The 25167-nt window shown below is 39.4% G+C and overlaps 1 protein-coding gene across 1 annotated transcript in view; it reads left to right on the top strand.

Moving 5' to 3' along the window:
* Positions 1–25167, top strand: part of GRM3 (glutamate receptor, metabotropic 3) — a 225380-nt gene that overhangs the window by 190600 nt on the left and 9613 nt on the right. Inside the window, exons 4-5 of the mRNA XM_008589295.1 lie at positions 8494–9560; positions 18353–18527. Coding sequence (XP_008587517.1) covers positions 8494–9560; positions 18353–18527 — 1242 coding nt within the window. The remainder of the gene's footprint in view (positions 1–8493; positions 9561–18352; positions 18528–25167) is intronic.

A 25167-nucleotide genomic window follows, 5' to 3' on the forward strand; every position in this document is an offset into this window, starting at 1 on the left:
GAGAAAAAGAACCCCTCCAATGGCCTCCTTTTTAAAACCTCAGAAACCCCCCCCCAAACCCCCTTTTTTTTTTTTTTTTTTTTTTTTTTTTTTGTCTTTTGTCTTTTTCCATGTCTGGCAACAGATCGCAACCCTCAGTGTTGCCCCCGTACCGGACCGGGGACCGGCAACGGGATCGCAACCCTCGGCGTTGCTCCCACGCCTCGCTCAGCCAGTGAGCGTGAACCGGTCTGTATGTGGGATCCGAACCCTCGGGCGGGAGAGGCCGGCCCCAATAACCACCATTATTAATCCATTCATTAGGCATAGTCCTCGGAATCTAATCACCTCTTCCAGGCCCTACCTTTCAATTACCATAATAGAATTTCCCACTCTCTTAACACAATCACAGTGGGGACTAAGCCTGCCACACATTAAACTTGGGGGAATACAATCCAATCCACTGCAGACAGGAACATGGGAACTGGTAATTTCTGTTTCTTAGCAGCCATAATGTTACATGTATATGTTCACTTTGTGATAATTTGCTTATTTTTATACTTCTTCTGTTATATATATTATATTCCAATGAAGAGTTTTTAAAAATCTAAACACTCATTAGAGCAGATAAGAGAAATAACAGTACAGTATGTAATGAGGAGGGCAGAAGTTGGGGAAAAGAGGGTTTAAAATGTGGTAGCAGCATTAGTTCACATAAAGAGGGTCCCTAACCAAAGCTTCAGTGACCACTGTGAGACTGCCAGCTAGAATGAATAAAATAAATCAGGCAGGCCCTGTCCTCTGGATTGTAGGTTGAGGGACTATAATCTCACCAATTTCTGCTCACTGGTATTTTCTCTGTCTTGCCTCCCCGTCCTTCACTTTTAGTCTAAGAGCAGGTTGTTCCTCTCTGAGTTGCTTTGAGTGCTGAAAATTTCAGCAGTAATATGTAGAATCTAGATATGGAAACCAGTAAGATCTATAATGAAGCATTAGCTATGCTCACTTTTCAGGGGAACTAAAGAGAGTCCTTTTTAATAGTCGTAACACCCTAAAAAAAAAAAAAACACTCTTTCAATATCTTTTCTCAAACACTCACGTTCACTGTACGCATTAGATACTTATGGAGCATTTTTCACATGTGAGACTGAGGATCTAAGACATCTAATTGGTGCTTTGTCCCAGCTGTTGCACTCAGTTGATAACTGTGAGAAATGCTTCAGCAATTTTGTTCCTAATCAGTAGGTGAATTAATTACCGACAGCCAGAGTTTCATTCTTATTCTTTATCTTCTAGCTGCATGATGTTTGTAAAAGATTTTTTTTTGCTGTAGCCAAAGGATTTTGGTTTCTTCACCTTTTGACCTCTAGCATGAGCTATCAAGGGGGATGCCATTTTTCTGTCTTCTCATACATATCTTTATTCCAATTCAGCAGATTAGTTTTCAGAAACTTTAGTGAGGCCTGTTGCTGCTAGGAGCTTTTGGGGGTTTTTGGTGGCTGGCCCATACAGGGATCCAAACCCTTGACCATATTGTTACAAGGCTGTGCTCTAACCAGCTGAGCTAAGCGGTGAGCTCCTGCATGGAGCTTCTGTGATCTTTCTTAGTATTTAGGAATGTGAACGCAGGCAGTGGAGGTAATATTCCCATTACTGAAGGCCTGTTAAGAGCCACATTATTGTCTTACCTTAATTGGACTTCTGTTTGAGAGAAAAAAAATAAAGAACCAATTTAATTCTCTCTTGCCATTAACCTATGATAATTTTAAGACTCAGACTTGCCTCATCTCTACCAAATGGGTTCTGGGAGGTCTGGTCACCTTCGTATTAATCCTTTTAGATAAATCCCTTTGAAACTGGGGTCAGAACTAACTAGATAATGAGCTAAGCTGAGAAACTATTCTGACCTGAGGCCAAATGTGGCTTCTTCCAAAAAATGAAGACCTGATTTTGAGGAACTTGAGTGATGAGGGGCTTGAAATTAGATTTTGAAGAAGGTTGCATGTCTTTTTAAAATTTCTGCCATCTTTCTGGTTGTCCTTTCCCCCCTTTTAGCTAGGGTTCTTTCATGCTGTTGCAACACCAGTGAAAGGTGAAGTGATTTATTTTTTCCATTTTGAATGATGTTTGCTCCCTTGGTGAGACTCAACTTGAAAAATAGCAAACTCCCCTGAGTTTTCTCACTGTAAAGAACTACACAACTGCCTGCTGGAGAATCATGGTTCTGGTTCACTGGGATTTAGCTATTTCCCTGATAAGTCACTTGACATAGAGGCAACTCTAAATGAATCGGGAAGACAACAGGATCAATACAGTAGGGCCTCGAGCTGTTCTGCTCCTCAAAGTCACTCCAGCAGTTCCTGAGTGCTCACTTTTCCTACTTGCTTCCTCCTCCCCAGGCCAGCGCTGTACCTGGAATAACTATCAAGAACAGGATTATTCTTACAAGTGGAATACTGGACAGAAATGCTCAACTTTTTCTTCTAGGATCTCCTTTCGTTCTTTCTCATTCTAATGTAGACACAGCAACCCTTTATGCCAAGCTGAGGGTCAGGGCACTTTTTCTAACAATGGATTTTTATTTAGAATTTGTAATATATTCATTTGAAATATAGTCCTTCAATGTGTCTCATGTATTTAAGGGATTTTTAGACATTAGACTGTATTTTGTTACCTTTTTACACATTTAACAAAACAAATTTAGTAAAAGGCAAACTTGTATTAAAAAACTAAATCCCACCAAAAGTACTATTTTTTTATTTACCACCCACTTTTAGGCACTTGTTCTAACATTTGCAACAGTATTATTTTCATAATATTTTTACTTCATAAGTTCTGCCTGAACTTGCTCAATTATCTTTATATTAACTTTATAGTTTCTTACTTTTAGCAAAAACTACATGTATGTAACTTTTACATGAATATGACATGAGAAAGAACAAAAGCCTCTTGCCTCACCTTCCCCTAGCCAAGTCCACTCACCACAGTTGTTCACCTTGATTCTTTGATAATGTCCTTTCTCTATTTTCTTTTTCTTTCTTTCTGGAACACTCATTGATTGAACATTGAAATTCCACAGAGTGACCCTTTTCCTGTTATATTTTCTACCTTCCATTCAGCATTTTGGTCAGACTTTGAGAGTTTTCTCAAATTTATCCTTCAGTCTTTACATTGAATTTCTATTTCTGCTATTTCGTTTCCAAAAGCTCAGTCTTGTTCTCCGAATATTTTTTAAAGAATATCCTGTTCCTATCTCATAGATGTAATATTGTCACATATCTCTCTGAGCATATTAATGTTTTAAATCCTTTGTCTTTTGCTCCCTGCATTGTCTCTATTTTTTCCAAGTTTCCTTTTCTAGTTGTTTCAGTCTCTCTCTTTCAAGTTACCTTATTCAAATGTTTGGTGATAAGTGGTTGTCGATTTATGTTTTCTTCTTTTGTTAACTTTTGAGTAGGTAATACATTTATATGCTTTAAAAAATTAATTTAAAATTTTAGGGACTCCTTTCATATATTACAAATAAATAAAATGTTGCCCGTTTTAACATATTTTACTATTACGGTAAGGAGTCGCCAATGAGACGCAGTCACTCGGAGAGAAGGAAAAGTCAGATAATTTATTGCCAGCAGGCTTCAGGGGAACTTGTGTTCCAAATCCTGAGCCTAACATGTAAGAACTAGGCTTAAATACTCTTCTTGGGTGGGTAAGCAGCAAGCATTTCTATTGGCTCTTCTGTTTGTCTTTAGGCAGAGTCCCCCATATCAGGGGTCTTAAGCAAGTGGTTATTTTGGGTAAGGGGCTGATTGCATCTGGCCCAACCATTTTACAGCTGGGCACAACAACAGGAAGCGTGGTCAAGGAGCGAGACTTTCCAAACAGTGCGTACGTAGTTTTGAGTAAGGGTCTTGATCACACCTGGGTGCAAGGGCAGGAAGTGTGGTTACTGGAGGAGGGGCTTGCTTTAGAGAGCAACTCTGTCTCTCATCTACTCAAGAAAGAGCTAGCAGTCTGTGATTTTTTGCTAACACAAGAACGAGCTTGTGACCACAGAGCTACAGAGGGCGGAAATGCATTTAGCTGTTTAACCCTTAACACACTGCAGATAAAACTTACATACAGGCAAATATTAACTAACATAATTAAATCAAAGGTAAAAATAAGGATTTAAAGAAAAGGAAGGACAAGGAATCTAGCCATTACAGTACGTCAAGTGTAAGAAACCCAGATGTATTAATTTTGTTATTCTCTATCAATATTCCGTTGATGTTGTAAGTAACCAGTCTCTATCAATATTCCATTGATGTTATTAAACGATTTCCAAAAAAGATTTATAGAGGAATATGTTTTACATTTTTAACATCAATATTATTAGTTCACATGCCAATAATCTTATCAATAACCCTCACGAACTCAGAACACACAAAACAATCAGTTATAAGAAACTTGATATTCAAGAATTGCTGTGAAAATAGTGAAATATTTAAAGATATAAAACATATTCCTTTTAGAAATACTCTCCAGAAATTATCTACTAGCATCAAGTGAATATTGGTGGAGGTTGGCTGCCTACTTGAGAATTACAAAATTAATAACACATCTCAGGCTCTTGCACCTTATGTAAATTGTGATAAAATACCGAACGGTTTTCTTATTTGTAACATATGAAAGGCGTTCCTAAAATGTTAATGAGTCTTCTTACAGCATAGAATAAACAAATTTAGTTTTTGTTTTTTTTCTCCTTTTTGTCTTTTTTCGTGACTGGCAATAGATCGCAACCCTCAGTGTCGCGCCCGTACCGGACCGGGACCGGCAACGGGATCGCAACCCTCGGTGTTGCACCCGCACCTCGCTCAGCCAGTGAGCAGCCGGTCTGTATGTGGGTTCCGAACCCTCGGCGGGAGCGCCGCTGCGCTCCCAAGCGGTGCACTGTAGCAGTGCGCCACCGGGCCGGCCCAAACAAATTTAGTTTTAAGTGACCTAAGAATTGTGATATTGATTTCTACACCTGAAAATATAGTAATAATGTTTCAACTTCTATGTTTGCTTGTCCTACCAGATATTAAAGAATACTTTAATAATCTTGGAGTAAGGAAGGATTTTCTGGGCTACTAACTAGAAATTACAAGGGAAAGATTGATAGTATTAGTTACCCAAAATTTTAAGAATCTGTTTGGGAAAAGATAGCATAAACAAAGTTAAAAGAGAAGAATATTTCCAATTTATAGGACATGTTGGAAATGTATGTATGTATCTTCAGTGATTTGTATCTTCAATCCATACACAGCTTTTACATACTAAAAAGAAAAACATTAACACCCCCCCAAAAAAATAAGTGAAGAGTGCGTGAACCAGCAATTCACAAAATAAATACATACAATTTTTTAAACATTAAAATATTAGTCCCTCTAAATTTTAAAGAAATACGAATTAAAATTAGATCATATTTTTGCCTATCGGTTTGTCAATGATTAAAAATATCAGTAATCCTCACAGTTGGTAAGATTGTGGAGAATGGGCATTCCTGTACAATGTTCATGGGATGGTGAGTTGGTAAAAAACCTTTTCTGGTTGGCATCCTGGTACTCTGTAGCTAATATTTTAAAGAACATACTGATTAACCCAGCAATTTTACTTCTATGAATTTGCTCTAAAGAGATATTTAAATAATGAGATTTATAAAGGCAAAACCTTGGAAACAACCTAAGTGTTAAATCATAAAAATGCTTAAGTAGCTTGGTATTTATATACAATATAGTAGTATGTAGCCATTTAAAAAAGATACATATTAATATAAAGAGAAAAATATCCTCAGAACCTCATTAAGTAAAAATATACATCACAAAGCAATAGGTAAGTTTAATCCTGCTTCCTAATGGAAGTGTAGGGAAGGGGATGGGTCAGAAGTGAAGTTTAGATAAAGCGGTAGGTAGAACTAATTACATCTCCCCCCTCTCATCTTCACTCTCTCCATCACTCAGTATATTTCACTTTTATGCGTAGCTCTCCTTTTTTCATAAAGTTGTTTTATCTTGTTATTTTTATCATCATTATTATCATCACTAACATATATGTTAAGTGCTCAGTGTGTACCAGGCATTGTGGTCAGGATTTTACATGGCTTATCTCATCAAATCTTCAAAACAACTTATTCCCAATTTGCAAATTAAAAACCAGAGTCAGAAAGGTTAACTTGCTCAAGGAAACACAATTATTAAAAGAGAGATGAGAATCATACAATATTCACCTAACTCAAAAGCTGTGCACCCATCTTCTATATGTAGTAGTACTACTGTCTTACAGTGAACTTGACACCAGTCCACAGCTGGAGTACAGACACACACATGCACATGTGATGGATTTGTGGAATATGGCAAAAAGGAGGAGGAGTTTGGTAATGTCACATTGCAGGTTGAGGTAATAAGAACATTAAGAGGAAAAAAAGTCATAATAAGTGAGGAATAAATTGGGCACTTTACACTACATTTGCAACATATGTGGTATGTGGCTTTATTATAAACTACCCAACCTAGCCCTGTAGGGGCATCTATGGTCTTTAGAAAGAGAGGGTTATTTTCTAAAATGTGACGTCCTATTTTACCAAGGACCCAAATAATTCATTGAGGGATCCTTTTCCCGCATAAAATGACTGGACCCACGAGGAGTACAGTATTTCCCCGTAACCTGGAGCAACATGAGCCTGAGATAAGGTGGAGTGGAGCCACTGGGGACACAACTAAGACAGCAGATACCCACAGGGTCAGAAGCCTCAGTGTCCTCTGAATTCCACTCTTTCATTCCATATCATGGTAGTAGCTGAGCACATTAGCTAAAGTACATTTTACAGCCTCTCTTAAAGTTGGTTGTAGCCCTGTGACTAATTTTTAATCAATGAAATGTGAATGAAAATATGTGCCACTTCCATGTTTATACTTTTAAGAAGCAGATATATGTCCTTCCTACTCTCTCCTTCCATTTGATGGATGCTGCTGATAAGGAAGCTCTAGAAATTGGCAGTCCCTCAAGGTGGAAGGAACCTGGGTTCTTGAATTGTCATGTAAGAGAAAGACACCCACCAACCAAGACCTTAGACTGCTACATGAGGGAGAAATAAACTTCTGTTATGGTAGAACTATTAAAATTCTGGGTCTACTTGACAGCACAGGCCAGCCTCCCCTGACTAATAGAGTTTGTTAGGCATCCCACGGACATCAGCAACATTCTTCTTTTGGGTCTAAGGAAAGAGTAAAGACTGGCAGTGCAAAATAGTAAGCACACAGTAGGCCAGAGTAGGTGGGATCATAATGGGTGATCTCGGATTCACAGACTTGGTTCAATACCAAATGTAAATTCAAGCTTTGGTCACATCTTGAAGACAATCATACAGTAAAGACCTCAAGAGAGCAAGCATCTGTAGGGGTAGGTGAACTGGCTGACCAGGAAGTTGACACATTAAAAAAATAAGACTGTTCTCTTAGTTAAGGGTCTCTCTCTGGAGCTCTATTACTTTGGGTGTCATATTTATAAAGCACTTAATAAATGTAAACTAGGATGGAATGAGAATAAATTATGCTGGAGAAAATTTTTTTAAAGGGGTAATCAGAGTGGCAGCGGACATTGGCAAGAGAGAGATGATGAGCATCAGTTGGAAGAGAGGAAGCGCAGATGCTCAGAGACCCGCTGTTCCTGGAGACCTGCAGAGAGAGATAAGAAAAAGACAGGGTTGAGGGCAGGCCATTTGAGTGAGAACTACTGACCCTATACACTTAGGAACAAACTTTAAAGCATATCTACCTAGATTCTACATACTGCTGCCTCCTTGAAGATATCCAGGCTGTATGTGTTTATGTGGATAAGAGTATGAAATATATAGATGTGTGCATATACAGTCAGAACACATCCTCTAAAACATTAAAATATCAGGGTTGAGGATTATGTGTAGGTTTTAATTTTTTTCTTTCTGAATCATCTGAATTGTTTAAAAGAAGCATATCACACATATACAATGAGAATTTTTTGTAGTTTGAAGGAGAAAAATTCTTTCCATTAATTTTATACTTTTATGAAAATATTTAAGATGAGAAATATTTTGGTGGCTGTACATAAATATGTAATGAGAATAAGACACAAAGTTTTGCCAATTCCTATCGTGAGATCTTTCAAGAAAAGAATATTTACACACCACGTAGAATATGACTACATATTTGCAAGTACCCCTGTTATATAATAAGCTTCTTTGAAGGCAGCACTGTATTGTACTCATAATTATATCACTGGTTCTCTGTACGTAGTAGCTACTCAGTAATGTGAAGTGAATGAATTTATAAAAGCATGAGTACTCTAGAAGCTTTTGATGTGTAACTTTCAATGGTAACTGATAAATTATTTCAGCCTTTGAATTCCCATTGCCTGTTATTTCAGTTTTTAAGTGTATGACATAAAGTAATTGACTGATGACACATAAGACACCTAAACAAGTGTTGTGTTTTTTTTCTTTCACTTTACATACCACAGCTCCATTCAACCCAAATACAGATGCAGATAGCATTGTCAAGTTTGACACTTTTGGAGATGGAATGGGGCGATACAACGTGTTCAATTTCCAGTACGTGGGTGGAAAGTATTCCTACTTGAAGGTTGGTCACTGGTCTGAAACCTTATCGCTAGATGTCGACTCTATCCACTGGTCCCGGAACTCAATCCCTACTTCCCAGTGCAGTGACCCCTGTGCCCCCAATGAAATGAAGAACATGCAGCCAGGGGATGTCTGCTGCTGGATCTGCATTCCCTGTGAGCCCTATGAATACCTGGCTGATGAGTTTACCTGTATGGATTGTGGACCTGGGCAGTGGCCCACTACAGACCTATCTGGATGCTTCGACCTTCCTGAGGACTACATCAAGTGGGAAGATGCCTGGGCCATTGGCCCAGTCACTATTGCCTGCCTGGGTTTTATGTGTACATGCACCGTTGTAACTGTTTTTATCAAGCACAACAACACACCCCTGGTCAAAGCATCAGGCCGGGAACTCTGCTACATCTTGCTGTTTGGGGTTGGCCTGTCATACTGCATGACATTCTTCTTCATTGCCAGGCCATCACCAGTCATCTGTGCATTGCGCCGACTTGGATTGGGGACCTCCTTCGCTGTCTGTTACTCAGCCCTGCTGACCAAGACAAATTGCATTGCCCGCATCTTTGATGGGGTCAAGAATGGCGCTCAGAGGCCAAAATTCATCAGCCCCAGTTCTCAGGTTTTCATCTGCCTAGGTCTGATACTGGTGCAAATCGTGGTGGTGTCTGTGTGGCTCATCCTGGAGGCTCCAGGTACCAGGAGGTACACCCTTCCAGAGAAGCGGGAAACAGTCATTTTAAAATGCAATGTCAAAGATTCCAGCATGTTGATCTCTCTCACCTATGATGTGATCCTGGTGATCTTATGCACTGTGTACGCCTTCAAAACGCGAAAGTGCCCAGAAAACTTCAACGAAGCCAAGTTCATAGGTTTTACCATGTATACCACGTGCATCATCTGGTTGGCCTTCCTCCCTATATTTTATGTGACATCGAGTGATTACAGAGTAAGTCTTTGATTGGTGTCTTCTTTTCCTTGTTCTTTTATCCTGCCAGTGTTTTGTTGTGTGAACTGCTAATGGTTTGTAGGATTTAAAATAGATTCCTTTTATTTCATCTCAGCAATGATTGGGTAATTACAAATGCCATCGTGAACCTCTGTATTATATGTAGAAATGAATTCAGTATGTTTTAAGAGCATTTAAGTACCTACCATGTACAGAGCACTGTGCTAGGCACAGAGAGGAAGATAAAAGTAAATGACATTCCAGCAATTTATAATCTAGTGGGAGAAAAAATGTCATACACACACACACACTATAAAAAGTTTAATTTAATTTAAAAAGTGATTGACAAGAGAATAGACTTAAACCTGTAAGAACCTAATGAGAATACTTCAACTTAGACACAAGAGGACTTGGCTACCACAGATTGATCTGTAAATTAAAATACACTTGCAACATTAAGTCAGGATTTGTTTAAAGATCTAAAAAATTTCATTCATGCTTTCTTATTTCTCTAAAACAGATTAAAATACAATGTTAATTTGCTATGCCTTTTCTATAACTTTAATTATAAATATATAGTCCTTGAACTATTTAAATTTTACTGTATATATCCAAGTAACTTAATTAAGTCATTATTCATAAAGTCTTCATAATATAGAATTCAAATTTCTGGGCTTCCACATAATTGCCATCTCTCTTGAAAGAGACTTCATCATTCCATCACAATTTCCCAAATTGTTAAAACCATTTATCAGTTATTTTTGCATTTATGTTTTTGACTTTAGTATCTTACAGTGAGTGAGTATAAGAATTATTTTCTCATCAGAAAAAAATGGTTTTTATTCTGTACATTTCTTAAGTGGTCATAGATTACAGTTTCCCAGAGGCATAATGGTTTCCTCGTTACGGCATAATTTCACAAAATGAAGAGCCTCCATAGGTTGAAAATTCCCAAACCTTCTCTTTACCAGCAATTCCTAAATTGTCAAAATCTAGAAAATTGCAGCCCAAAAAGAAAATGAAACACATACAAAATTTGTTAAGAGGAATAAGTTCAAGAGATGTGATATACATTATGGTGACTGTAGTGGTATTCTTGAAAACTATTAAGAGATTTTAAGTGTTCTCACCACAAAAAAAAAAATGAGTATGTGAGGTAATGCATATGTTAATTATCTCCTTCAGCCATTCCACAATGTATTCACATATCAAAACATCATGTTGTACACAAGACATAAAAGTTTTATTTGTGAATTAAATAGTTTTTTTATAAAAGAGAAGAGAAGGCTATTTAAAGCACAGGATCAAGAGACTGGCAAAGCTTATTGTATTTAGTCTATTTAAATTATTCACGACCATGTGACTGATACTTATGGGCTACATTAAGTGATAAACAATTAAAAGGAAGAGCATAAGTTCAATGCTGGGGTAATGGTCAGGCATTGTAAGAATACCTGTAAAAGAAATGTGAAAATCTTTAAGAACAGGTAACCTCAGAACTGGATAAGCAAAATCAAAGGTACATGAACAACAGGGGAGTTTGAACTTTTAGAGGATGGGGATTAAAATGCAGAACTATAGTTAATGTATTTTAATGCCCCATCTCTATCCTTTGTCTTTATATACACATCCAGGCCCATAGACCTGCAGGGATTTTTTTTTTTTTTTAGCTTCTTAGAAAGCCAACCTTAGAAGACATGATTTTCGGAGTATTGTGACTGCAAAGCAGTTGCAATGGTAATTATTTTGCCCTGGATGCTATTTGAAAGTATTCATTCTCAAAAGAGCTGGTGAATCAAAAATAGAGCAGAAACTACTACTGAGAATAAACATAAATAACGTAAAAACAATTTTTAATGAGTAAATTGGCATTTATTTCTTTAAAAAATGACTTTTTTCCCTTTACATACTAGTAATATAGTAGAGCAACTGATTGAATGGAATTAACTGAAGATTCCAGAGGTTTCAACACATGGCAGAAGTCATAAGGAAATAATTGGGGAAGAGGTTATGGAATTGTGTTTTTTAAGGTCCATGCTAATTAAGGTATTCATCACTCTAAGACCATCTAAGGCCTCACTCCTCACAAATAAAGCCAATCCTAAGTTTACAAAAGAAATGAGAAAGGTGGACTGAGCCTCCAACACAGTGGTTTTCAAATTTGGCTACATATTGAATCAACTGAGTAGCAATAAAAAAATATTGATAGCTGGGACACAGCCCCAGAGATTCTGATTTAATTGGCCTGGTCTGTGGTGACTCTAATTTGCAACCAAGATTGAAAACCACTGCCCTCAACAATCACATGTTCTTCTTGTCCCACAGATATGATTAGTCTGGCCTGTACAGTTTTGAAATGTTTTGCAATATTTGTCAAAGTTAGAAAATAGAGAATTTTACATAAATATCTAGATTCTTGGCTTTTTTTGTTTGTTTTTAATTGACACACAAAGGACCACACTTTGAGTGTCAAGACTCTGGATTGTTATTGCGGTTGAGGCAGGTGAAGCAATATCCTACCTACAGCAGGCAGCAACTTTGGAGTCATCTGATATGGGAGATGGGCAGGGGAGCTAGGTCATGTAGGACTTTACAGGCTATAGCAAAGAGTTTAGTTTTACTTTATATAGAAAAGGAAATGATGGAAAGGTTTTTAAGCAGAGGAGATTATGATCTCACATTTTAGAGGGGAAAAAAAACCTGCTATAAAGATTCTGTATGACAGAAAAGCAAAGGTAGGAATGGAAAGACTGGCTAAGCTGCTGTGTGGTAGGTGTTCTGATCAGAACCTCTGACAGCTGCAATAGGATGTTAACCGTGGAAATGATTAGAAGTAGAGATAGAATCTGTCAAGAACCGTGAAAGGTTTTTACCCTACTTGTAATCTGCCAGGTTAGCCTGCCACATTTTGGGGGATGTTGGCAGAAGATACGAGACTCCTGATTCAGAGACAAAGGACTTCATTACTCACAGCCACACAGCAGTAACCAGAGGATCAGCATTCATGTCGGTTCCCCAAGTCCCATTTTCCACAAGGCAATGCGAAGTGGGCTAGGTAACACCTGCATAAGCAGTAATCAAGACAGGATCAGTATTACTGATTTTTCTCTTTGCCCTATCATCGAATTTGCCACACACAGCACTTTTACTGATCCTGTCCTTATTTTAAATGTTGATATTGGGTTCATCATGGGTTTTAGCATTAATTTTTATTTGTACATTCATATCACATTAAAATATTATCTGTATTGGTTACTGAATTTTTGGTGCCCCCTTAAAATTTGCATCAGTGGCAAGTACCTCACTTGTCTCACCCTATTCCCAACCATGCCTTCCCTCTGACAACTCTAGATAGATGATGATTTGGGTGTCTGTAACCAATAGAGCATAAAAATGTGAGTTTCTCCACTCTCTAAAGTTCCCCAGCATACTTGGTCTGGTGTGTGTGGACTGCAGCCACCCTTAAGGATAGGGAGACCTTGGTCCTAACCTTGAGCATCTTTTTCCTTAAAGCAGCTGAAATTGGGTGGAGAGTGAGGGAGGACTCAGGCAGCATGGAAGGAGAGAGCAGCTCCAGGTCAGTAAGCAACACACATTTGCTTTCAGTTTTAAGCACTCAGCAGCTACTCTTGGCTCAACCAAGCCAAGGTCCAATGCTTTTGTGCACCCAAAAGCCTAAATCAGACAACAAGCTCATCTTGAATGTCATTCATTTCAACTTTAGAAACTCATTAACTCAGAAACCAGAGCCTATAGCTTTCTGGCTGGGACTCACAGCTTGTGCACTTCAACTAACTTGGCCTTCACTCACACGGCAGTAACTTTTTTTTAAAGAAGTCCACCTTAATCCAGCATTTGCTGTCTCATCATGGTAATATGTCTCAAGGTCTTGCTTGGTTTTAATATAAGGGATAGGGAGGTTTTCCGGGGCTGCTGCTAATTGCAAGAAGTTATCTAGACTTCTTTGAATCATTTTCTCATTCTTTAACACAGCGCCTTTGTCAGCACTGTAAACCCAATCCCGGTGAGTAAGCACCCAAACACTAGTCAGTGCCTCATCTATGGTTTCCCAGAGTCTTTCTGTCTTAGGGAAGTCTCACCAAGAGGAGCAAACTATCATCTTGAAATGGATCTAAGTTTGGCAGGAGAGACTTCAGCAGGGCATGAGCCCTAGGAGGGCCCAACTCTTGCCCTTCTTCCTTCACCAGCATTGTGTGCCCTGCCTCTTCAACTTCCCGAGAAAACCAGCCCAAGTTCAAATGAATCAGCTGGTTTCTGCCTTCTCTGAAGTCCCTCTTTCCATGCTCAGTGTAGGTGCATGTCTCTAAAAATTTTGTGTGAAAGGGAATGGAAATTTCTGCCTACTCAGGACAAATTTTAATACTAGTTATTAGAATCAGGTGGACTTAAATCTGATTGGGGAAGAAATCTGCCCACCCTGGCCCACCAGAGGAGGTTTAGCAACGATCAGAACACCAGCCCAGCAACTCTCTTTGAATGTACTTACTGTTACGCAGCCTTAGACCCCTCCCCAAATCCTCCTCATTAATAGGCAGTAACGTGGAGCACTATCTATTTCTGGTTGGCCATATAGTTTGGTTAACACATTTGCTCCAAATGTCCATGGACTTCCCTCGAGCCTCGTTAATCAACCCTTGAGGCCCTCATACTTCCTTTCTGAAAAAGCCATGTCTCTATTGGCATTCCATCCTCATTGCCAAAACTGTCAGAGGCTGTCTTGTTTGAGATTTTACTTTACTTGCAAGGTACCAAGTTATCCTGCCACAGTTTTATTGATGCTGACAGAAAAAGGACTTTGTGACTCACAGCAACAGCAGTAGCAGAGTGTCAGCATTTACCCTGGTTCCCTGAGCTCCACTTCTCACAGGCCTGTGCAGGTGGGCAAGGTGACCCCTGCACAGTCAGTGGGCTGCATTACAGGAATGGAACTCTGCTGAATCTTTCATAATGGATGGTATGCTGGCCTTTTGCTCTAGAGGTAGGCACTATCTCTATTTTCTAAAACTCTTTGCTATACGAATACCCTTGAAAAGAAAGTCTGGAACAAAAGCAGTCAGAGCCTTGTTTGCAAGATAACATGAGAGACCCAAAGACAATTATCTTCTAACAGAACCAATAAAACTTGTTATTGGAATGGATGTGTGGGTATAAAAGCAACGGCAAAATCAAGGATGACTCCCAGGTTTTTGGTTTGCACAACTGGATGCCATTTGGTGTCACTTCCTCAATTAGAGACACTTGGGAAAAGGGACCAAGTTTTGTTTACATATTAATTATGATGTGCCTATTACATATCCAAAAGAATATGTCATAGTAATAGTTGAATATTTAGGTTTGGAAGCCCAAAGGATAGGTCAGAACTAGTAATATTTGGACATCATCAACAAAGGAGGCATTTAAGCCATGCAGCTCAATGAGATGGTAAAGAGGAGAGAGTCCAAAACTGAGGACTGGGACACTCCATCCAGCATGTAAAGCTCAGGTAGAAGAGACAACTAAGACAGAGAATAACCAATGAGGGAAGGATGTGTCCAAGAAGCCAAAAAGAAGGAAATAATTAACCATGTCACATGTTGCTGGGAGTTTGAGGAAGATGAAAACAGAGCAGCATGGAGCGGTAGTGTGGAAAGCATCAGAACACAGGATTAAGGATATATGCAAACTAGTGTGTAGTGTGACTTACTGAAACAACTGAACAACAGCAACTGTGAGACTATGACTTGGGCTTTGTGAAAAAATGGTTAAAATGTTTCAAGTTTATAAGAGGTATATTGAATACATATGGTCCATATACTATGATCAAAATGCAAATTAGTTCTGCCTCCCATTATCCCTTTAGTATATTTAGTAAGGGTAACCATCCCCTCCCCCCCCATAGAAATTCCATAAGACACATTCACATACTGAGTATTCACCATTCTGGCACAGGGGATAGAGCAATGAACAAAAATGCTCATGACCTTCTAGGCTCAAGAATTTGTATGCTCTTAGGTAAAATAAGGTCCTACAATTATTTTATTTTATATTTTTTCCTTTTTGTCTTTTTTACTGACCGGTAATGGGATCGCAACCCTCGGTGTCACGCCCGTACCGGGGACTGGCAACGGGATCGCAACCCTCGGTGTTGCGCCTCCACCGCACTCAGCCAGTGAGCGGGAACCGGTCTCCACATGGGATCCAAACCCTCAGCGGGAGCGCCGCCACACTCCCAAGCAGCGCACTCTCCAGTGCACCACCGGGCCGGCCCCACCTACAATTATTTTTAATTGAAAATCTTCTCTATTAAGAAATTGAAATGTCTAGTTCTATGGAATTATCAAAACTGTGTCTTAACATTAAATCTCATTTCCTCCTGAGGTCTGGCCTGCCTCGGGCTGAGAGCCTGCAGTGGTTGGCTTCTCCCTCCTCCTTGTTCATGCTCCCCAAACCACCTACTGCTATTTCCCTTTCATCCCTGATTAAAGAGTAATAAGGAAGAGGTAGGACAGTTCTTATGTGGCTGAATGGCTTTATGATTTCGAAGTCCACAAGTGGTTAAAGATACATCCCTGGGATGCCTGGAAGATGATTAAAGGATGTTTTCATATGATCTTCAGAAGTTCCCCTTTGGTCTGTCTCTCCTGCAGGTCCTTGAGTGCATTGGCTGGTAACTCTCTGTTCTCTATGCTCAGTCCCAGGGCATCCAGCTGTATCCCTCCAGCCCCTTTCTGTGAGGGTCTCAGCCTCCTCCATATAGGCCCAAGACTACCCAGGATGGTCCTTGTGTGGCCCACCTCATCCATGCATGCCACTCAAATATGATTTGCTTTGATTAATTCTTGGAGAAAAGGACTATCTGAATATAGTAGTAAGTCTCTGTGCAGAGCCACATTTTGCTTTTTGCAAAATGTTAATGCTTTAATAGCGTTGCACATTTCACCATCTAGATTTCCAAGGCAGAAATCAGTTCCCAATCCAGGGCATCCTCCTCCTGTAGAAACACCTCAAACTTTCTGTGAATGGCCACATAGAAATACTCCTGTTTAGGCTTTAATTCTTGGAGAAAAGGATACTATCTGAATATAGTAGTAAGTCTCTGTGCAGAGCCACATTTTGCTTTTTGCAAAATGTTAATTGCTTTAATAGCATTGCACATTTCATCATCTAGATTTCCAAGGCAGAAATCAGTTCCCAATCCAGGGCATCCTCGTCCTGTAGAAACACCTCAAACTTTCTGTGAATGGCCACATAGAAATACTCCTGTTTAGGCTTTAAGTGAGGAGATAGAACATGAGTACAGCTTTTTCCAAGATACCTTCCTCCCCAAATCCTCTTCCCTCCTCTCCTCTTCTTATACTGTCTTAAAGTATGTGAGGAGTTTCAAGTTATAAAAATGGTTTCAGAAAAGTTTTCCTTGAAAATTTGCACATTTGAACTTTTCTCATCCCCACTATATCTGATATCTGTCCTATTGGCTTCACTCGAAACTGAGACAGGAAGAATAGAATTCTAACATAATATTACACACACATATATATATAGAACAAATTATACCAGCTTTATCAAGGCTTTAACATGATAGGATTAGACAGTAGCCTCTTTTCTGAGAAGCTAAAAAAGGAAAAGGAGCCTGTGACTGGGTGCCCAAGTTGGAGGGCACTGGAGTAGTTACAGAAGACAAAAACTTTAAAATGACGAGGATAGATTATGGTTTTAGCACTTACAATAAAACTAGGGTCTGAAGAATTACGCCACAAGTGTAGCCTGAATTTTCTTACCAAAAATAGAATGAAGCATTCATAAGTTATGTGGCTTCTACAGTTAATTGTTTAGTCTTCAGCTTTCTTTGATGAGAGAGGCAGATAAGAGACTTTCAGGCATTAAAAATTATGCTATTTGGTAATAGCCTTTGCCTGGAGGGAAAGGAAAAAAAATCTAAAATTACTGTAGGATTTCAAGGAGCCTCTAAGTATCTACACTAAATGTTCACAAAACTCATAGAAGAGATCATTAATTTCCATTTTTCAGTACTGAAGGTAATAAAATATGTAGAGTCTAATTTGGAATTTTCCAGCAAATCTATGGGAACTGAAGCCAGGACAAATGATGAAATCAGAGAAGAAGGAGAACAAGAGAATGAGAAGAGATGATCAGCCACAGTTCTGAGGTTCACTTTCAGGAGCAGAGGGAGAAAGCGGAAGTTCTCTATCAAGGACGGTGATGGTGGTTACCAGACGTATCAAAGTTCCAGAGAGAACCCAACAAAATAAGAAAAAATACCACAGAATAAAGTTGACGATGCCCCCCAGTATTGAGCAGAGAGCCCAGTAGCTGATAGACAGAGCCCCTAGCAAGAAAGGGAGATGGAAAAACATAAAAGGCCCAAATTTGTTCATAATATAGTGAATCTTAAACGAGACAAGTTCATTGACTGAAACCATCAGCAGTCTGGCCACTTCGTCACTGAATTATTTATGTTTTACTATTTAAGATTCCAACTTCAGTGGTTCTGCAGAAATATCTTTACACAAATATAAAGAAAACAAACAAGACAAGAAAATCCATATGAAGTCTTGGCAGGCATTCAGAAGTACCCCACACAAATGGTGTTTGCTTGCAAACCCTGAGCAGTGTTTCCATGGACATCCCAAACACAGAAGACTCAATAAATTACTGTATTGATTTGGCTGTGATTCCGGGTTTTCCAGTTTGCTCTTGTTTCAGTGCTCTCTTTAGTCGGCCACTTTACTGAATTTATAGCCCAGCTCTTACGAGGCAACCTTTTCTTGTAGGTGCAGACCACAACCATGTGCATCTCCGTCAGCCTGAGCGGCTTTGTGGTCTTGGGCTGTTTGTTTGCACCCAAAGTGCATATCATCCTGTTCCAACCCCAGAAGAATGTGGTCACACACAGACTGCACCTCAACAGGTTCAGTGTCAGCGGAACTGGGACCACATATTCTCAGTGTAAGTATGGAACTCAGCACTGACTCGTTCATACCGAGCATTGACATAGGGACAGGCTGGGAGGGGAAGCAGTGGGCTCCATCATACCTAGCATTGTAGTAGGGACAAGCTGGGATGGACAGACAACACACACCTGTCCCCATGAACAATCTCAATTCAATTTTAATGAGTACCTGCTCAACCACTGTGTGTTAGATGCTGTGCTAGGTACTGGGGATACAGCAGAGAGCAGGAGAATCAAAGTTCCTGTTTGGGCAGTACATGAAGTCTAGCAGGGAAGAAAGACATTAAATTTGTAACTGCAGTTAGGGTTTTTACCATGATGTCGAGTGAGACAACCTGGTCTCTAGTCCTGTTCTATAATCAGTTTAATAAGTAACCTTAAGTAAATCAACCTATTGTTCCCTGCCTCAGTTTACTCATCTGACTAGAGGGTTGAATGAGACTGGTGTTCTATACAGTATGTTCTGTGTTACACAGATGCTGAAGGTGCTTCATGAGAACTTAAAAGGGGAAGATAATCAAATATATTTAGACGAAAATTGTTACCTCCTAAATACCCCCTTAGAAGTTTAAAGCATTTCCTTTAACATGAGCATTTAAAGATTTTGAGAATCTCTACAGCAAGGAATCCTGTCTAACTTTGTTCTTCACAGAGTTTCTTAGAAGTCTTTGATCACAGGAAAACCAACTAACATCCCATGGAATGCACCTTGGAAAATGTTGGAATAGTATTTACTACTTCAATGACATAATGTTTTTTCAACTGAGAACCAGCTGAGGAGGCAGTGTAGACTGAAGGATTCCAGGATAACTCCCCAGTCTAAAATTCTCTCTCCTCCTGGCCTGCAAATGTCTGAAACACTCTCCTTAGACAATCATTGATTTGATTCTTTAGAATTCCCTAAAGCACAAATATACCTGAAGGGGACAACCTTTTAAGCTGTTCTCAGCTAATTTGTGGTATGGAGTAGGAGAAATTCACTGACAGAAGGATGAGGGAGATGTGGGGGTGTGGAGCCACCAGAGGGGGAGGGAGGACTGAAAGTGACAGAGACAAATGACTACTTCACAATTTTGCCTCGAGTCAATTAGAAAGGATACTTCAAAATAGCTCAGCATCACGGGGTGAGCAATCGCATTAGTGCCCCAGTTTCTCCAACAAAGTACAGAATTTAAGAGGGCAACGCTTCCCCCAGCGAGCAGAGGGAAGACTGACAGGCTGCGAGCATGTGTTCAGTGATGCATCATATGTGCTGCTCCTCGGCAGTAAGCAGCTATGGGGTGGGGGAGTTACTGTCTTTCCAGCTAAATTCCCAGGTGTCACAAGGGCAGAATCCCAGGGCATGGTAAAACCTGTGAAATAGTTTTCCTTGCACCTTAGAGAAACATGATTATTTCTTGAGCAGCCCAATTGTAACAGCTAGCTAGTCCAGACAAGAAAGAACTGGCAATAACTAATAAAAACAACAAGAATAACAGCTAACATGAGCTATAATTTATTGAATGTTTCCTATGTGCTGGGCATTGTGCTAAGTATTTTATGTGTGTATGTGTGCACGCATATACACGTGTGCTATATCTTATTTAATGCTCACAACTTTGAGGTAAAGAAACCTGCCTAGGGTCCCACAGTTTGAAAATGGAAGAACCAGAATTCCTCTGATTTCAAAGCCAGTGCTCATAACCACTACATCTAGCAGAAAGCAAGCTGGGCGAGTCCGCATTGCACTAGGTACTTGGTGGGCTTTACAGGGAGAACAAAGGGAAGGTTACCCTAGTCTGTGCAATAAGATTTACCTCTGGGCAAAAAGTGTCCTGTTGATAGCTCAGAGCTCTTAATTGTTATTGGAACAATTTAAGCAAAGTACATATGTCTTCCACTGACCTTGTTCCAAATTGTGTATCTCTAGACCTCAGTAATTTAGAAATGGCAGTATTTTATAATACATATACTAGGAATTAATAAATTCCTGAAGAGATAACAAAGACACTTTACCCAATGAAGTTTTCTTCAGAATATTTGAAATATCCATTTACACAAAAACAATGTACCTGCTTAAACTGGTGTTCACTATGCTAATCTGAGAGTGGCTCAATTAATATTTCAAAGTGTCTACCCAGCCCAACAAATTCGGACTATTTTGTTACTAAATGAAATTTTAACTAAATTTTCTTCCTCTAAAAAGGTCTAAATTCAGACCTCATTGTTTCAGCATTATTCCCCTAATTAATCCAAAGAAATGAAATGGTATTACGTAAAGTGAAGAATTTATACAATATCTCTAGACATTTTTAAGTGCATAAGTAACAAATACATTCATCTGTTATTTGTAATTCAATATCTTTTATTTAAAGTGTTTTATATTTGTGGGTTCATTTTATCCTCACAAGTGCGAGATATCACAAGTTCTGTTTTTTAGGTAAGAAAATTGACAATTGAAGTTACTTGTCCAGGATTCAACGATTCGAGAGTCAAGAGTTGACCCTGGATTTACTGACTTGTGATTAATATCCTTCCCACTTTAATAAATTGGAACTATTATGAAATTCATTCATTTCTTAAATTTTTGAGTACCTACCATACACCAGAAATTTCTAAGCAATGTGTACACAGTAGTGAATAGTACAGGGTCCCTGATCCCAGAAAGCTTAATGTCTAGGGCAATGGTTTTCATACTGTATAGTTTGCCTAGTTTACATAACTGAGAAGTAGAGATTAATAAGAAACATCCTTGATTTACTTATGGCCTAAAGTCCATTGATCCATTAATGGGTCATAATTTCATTTAGTGTGTTTGACAAGTATTTTTAAAAAGAAAATAGAATAGAAAACCTTAGCGTGCATTACATGTAATAAGGGTAAGTCATGAAGAGTCACTTGCATGTACCCAGTCCAGGTAAAATGTGTTTATTACTGTGAATCACAATGAAACAACCTTGAAAGCCACTGGTCTATGGGATCTAGTTCTATGCCTGAACATGTTAGTGACCCACTGTGGTCAGAATTTATGCAACACATTTAATATCTGAGTGCCTGTTTCCTCCATTATATATTCAGCTCAATTTGTATCCACTTTCTTCCTAAATACAAGGGAGTATGTATGTTGTTTTATAAATCGAGAAAAATCCTTAAATACCAAGTTAATTAGATTAAGCATATGTTTGTACATAATTTATGTTCTTCTAGTATTATGCTGGCACTTTATTCCATTAGGCGATTGTTACTGATATTTCTGCTGGTTTTCCGACTTGTTCTCTCAAGAGGTAAAAACAAAAACTGCATGTACAGATAAGAGTAAGCTAGTATAGCAATAGAGTTATCTCCTCCTCTCCACATTTAGTTATCTAATCCTGCATAACAAACTTCCCCATAATTTAGTGGCTTAAGACAACAACACTTTTATTATCTCTCACAGTTCTATGGGTCAGGAATTCAGGCAGGGCTCGGGTGGGCAGTTCATCTGCTCCATGAGTCCTTGACTGGGGTCTTCCTGTGGTTTTCAGCAGAGACTGAGATGATCTAAAAGATCCACAGAGATTTCACTCTTATTCTTTACACCTTGGCAGGAAGCCTCTCCATATGAGCTCCCAAAGAGCATGCTTCATAAAAGACGAAGTAGAAATAGGCCTGGCGTGACTGGTACCATACTTATTCATTAAAGTTATGACAGAGCTGGCCTAGATTTGAGGGAAGGGACATAGATCCACCTCTCAAAGAATCTGTAGCCATTTTTATTATACCACAGTATCCAAATCCTAAACTAATCCAGTACTATCAAGGATTACAGTTACTTACACTTAATTCCATGTGATAACAAGAAGTCATCCAGACTAGAAGTCTGCAGGCACATTAACTCCCAGTTAATCCTCTGGCAGAGAGCAGCAGAAATATCACATGACTTTGGAGACTATGTGAGCTTCCTGATGCTAGCTGAGGTGGTTGGTAGCAGAAAGAGTATGGCATTGGATTTTAAAGCTGAGCAATTCCTCCAAAAAGATGGAAAAGTGTGACAAAACTCAGAAGCAGGGAGGAAAGAAAGAACATGTGGTTAAGGATATCTTAGAAGACTCATTGTTTGAGAAATGTTTTACACATTGCTATGTGGAAAAGTGAAAAATTGAATTTGTGTCTGATTAACTATACACAATGGAAGTCAGAATAATAAAGATAAATGACACCTTAACTTTTCTCCATTAAGTGTAGCCATAAGCCAATGGTTCCCAAATATTTGTGTACAAAGAAATAACCTCCTTGAAAAGGGAATCCCTGATCACTATGGCATGAGGCAAAGGCCAGAAATCTGGTTTGTAACTGATATCCTAGCTGATTCAATGGAGATCCAAAGAAAACATTTTGAGAAACTCAGCACAAACCATCCTTGTCTATGTCATCCACTGAGATCAGTGCAGGGAAGTCTTCTTAATGACCACAGAGGAAGGAGACGTGGGATTCAGAGAGGAAGTGGTGTTCTGAACATCCATCCTTTGCCTCATGATGCCAATGGCCACATCCTGTACAGTTCTTTCCCAGGCTCACCCTGGAACCTTCCAGGGAAGGCATTTTCAATATAGAAGCACCTGGCTGGTCAGAAAATATCTGCTGAAAGTGGACATGCTTCTTCCAATGGCAGTAAAAATCCTAAATCCTAAATTCATACTTGTAGTGCTGCTCCCACACCCACACACATAAACAAACATCCTTTGTCTTCGGATGAAAAAGAAAATAGGTCATTCTTTATACTGTTCTGCTTTAGAAACAATGAGTTAGTTCCCAAGGACAGGCAATCAAGAATATATGCTGGGAATGCAAGTGGAACTGGTAGCATTGAAGGAGACAGGCTGGATGTACATGTGAGATTACACAGCATAAACCCTGTAGGAGCCATGCAGGTCAGAGTGTCGGCACTGATGTTGGGTTTTATATCAGAATAGATTGACGAGAGAGGTGAAAAATGAAGTATGCCCCATAGTCTTCAGTGCCATTATGAACCTAGATTTGATCTTACTGGGATATGTGTTTCTCTTGCTGATGGTGATCATTCAGATGTATGTCATTATTATTAAGATCAGCCAAGAGGCTTCTGCTTACTAATGATGCCTGGATTTGGGTCCCCAAGGAGCTGTAGGCATATGGAGATTGATGTCCTCTGACAAAATCTTATTCAGAAAGCCACTTGTCTAGGTGGTAGTGTGTGAACTGCTCAATTAATAGAATTATTCTTTATTACAGAGTACTTCCACATTATAAAAAGAAAGCAACATGTATTAGTCCATTTCTGTTGCTTATAAATCACCCAGTTCCAGATATTTTGTTAGAAAGAAAAAAATTTATTGCTTATGGTTTCTAGGGCTGGGAAGTCCAAAGTCCAGGGAACACTTCTGGTGAGAGCCTTGGAGGTGGTGGCAGTGACAGCAGGGTATCACATTGTAAAAATGGTGGAAGCAGAGAGAGCAGAGACAGAAAAACAGACTTTCCTCTTCTTTTTTAAAGTCCTCAGAACCATGCCCCTGACCACCATTTTTAATCCATTCACCACTGCACGGTCCTACAATCTAATCACCTCTTCAAGGCTCCACCTTTCAATTACCATAATAGGATTACCCACTCTCACAACAGTCACAGAGGGGCCAAGTTTCTAATACATAAACTTGGGGGACACAACTCAAGCTTCAATGAGTTTTGGCAGAACATAATTCAGGGCCGGCCCGGTGGCACACTGCTACAGTGCACCGCTTGGGAAGTGCAGCGGCACTCCCGCCAAGGGTTCGGATCCCACATACAGACTGGCCGCTCACTGGCTGAGCGAGGTGCGGGGGCAACACCGAGGGTTGCGATCCCGTTGCCGGTCCCAGTCGGTACGGGTGCGACATTGAGGGTTGCGATCCGTTGCTGGTCACAAAAAAAGAGACAAAAAGGAAAAAAAAAAAAAAAAAAGAACATAATTCAATCCACTACACAATAGTACAAAAAGATCAAGTGAACGGTCTTCTAGAGTCGTGGCATAATTTTTCCACAGAGCTACAGCAACAGAAAGCAAGCACGTGAGGATCAGACTTTGTACTTATCAATAGCCGAGCGTTTGAATATATCCTAGTTAGCAGGGGGTAAGCCATTGTTGAAGTCTGAATATGACTTTATCAAAGAAAAAAAAATACCACATAATGCCCAAGTTTCTTATTGACAGTGCATCTCCAGAAAAACAATATTATAGGCTTATGTCTGTACTATAACCTCAGGGATTCCCATACTGACACTATGTACTAGTCTGGCCAGGCAAATTAGCAAGTTATTTGGTAACACAGACTGAATTGACAGTCTTTGGCCACAGGCATAAGTACATTATAAACAAGGCAGGAGGAGTAAGTGAAGCCAGCTGCTTCCAGGCAAAATATACCTAATGCTTCCAATCAGACAGATGTCAATATGTTTTTCCCTTTGGAAAGCAAGGCACTCCTGAGAACCTCATTCCATTCCCTTCCACTCCCTTCCTCATTGGGGATGGAGAAAGGAGAGTCTCCAGCTGTAACAGGTAACCTACCTGGATTAGAGAAGTGATGCTTAGTACCTCTCCTTTCTTCTATTTAATATTGCCATTGAACTTGTCTTACAACTGCTCTTTTCTGACCCTTAAATCAT

The sequence above is a fragment of the Galeopterus variegatus genome, unplaced genomic scaffold (assembly GCF_000696425.1).
Source record: "Galeopterus variegatus unplaced genomic scaffold, G_variegatus-3.0.2 Scaffold136, whole genome shotgun sequence".
Lineage (NCBI taxonomy): Eukaryota > Metazoa > Chordata > Mammalia > Dermoptera > Cynocephalidae > Galeopterus > Galeopterus variegatus.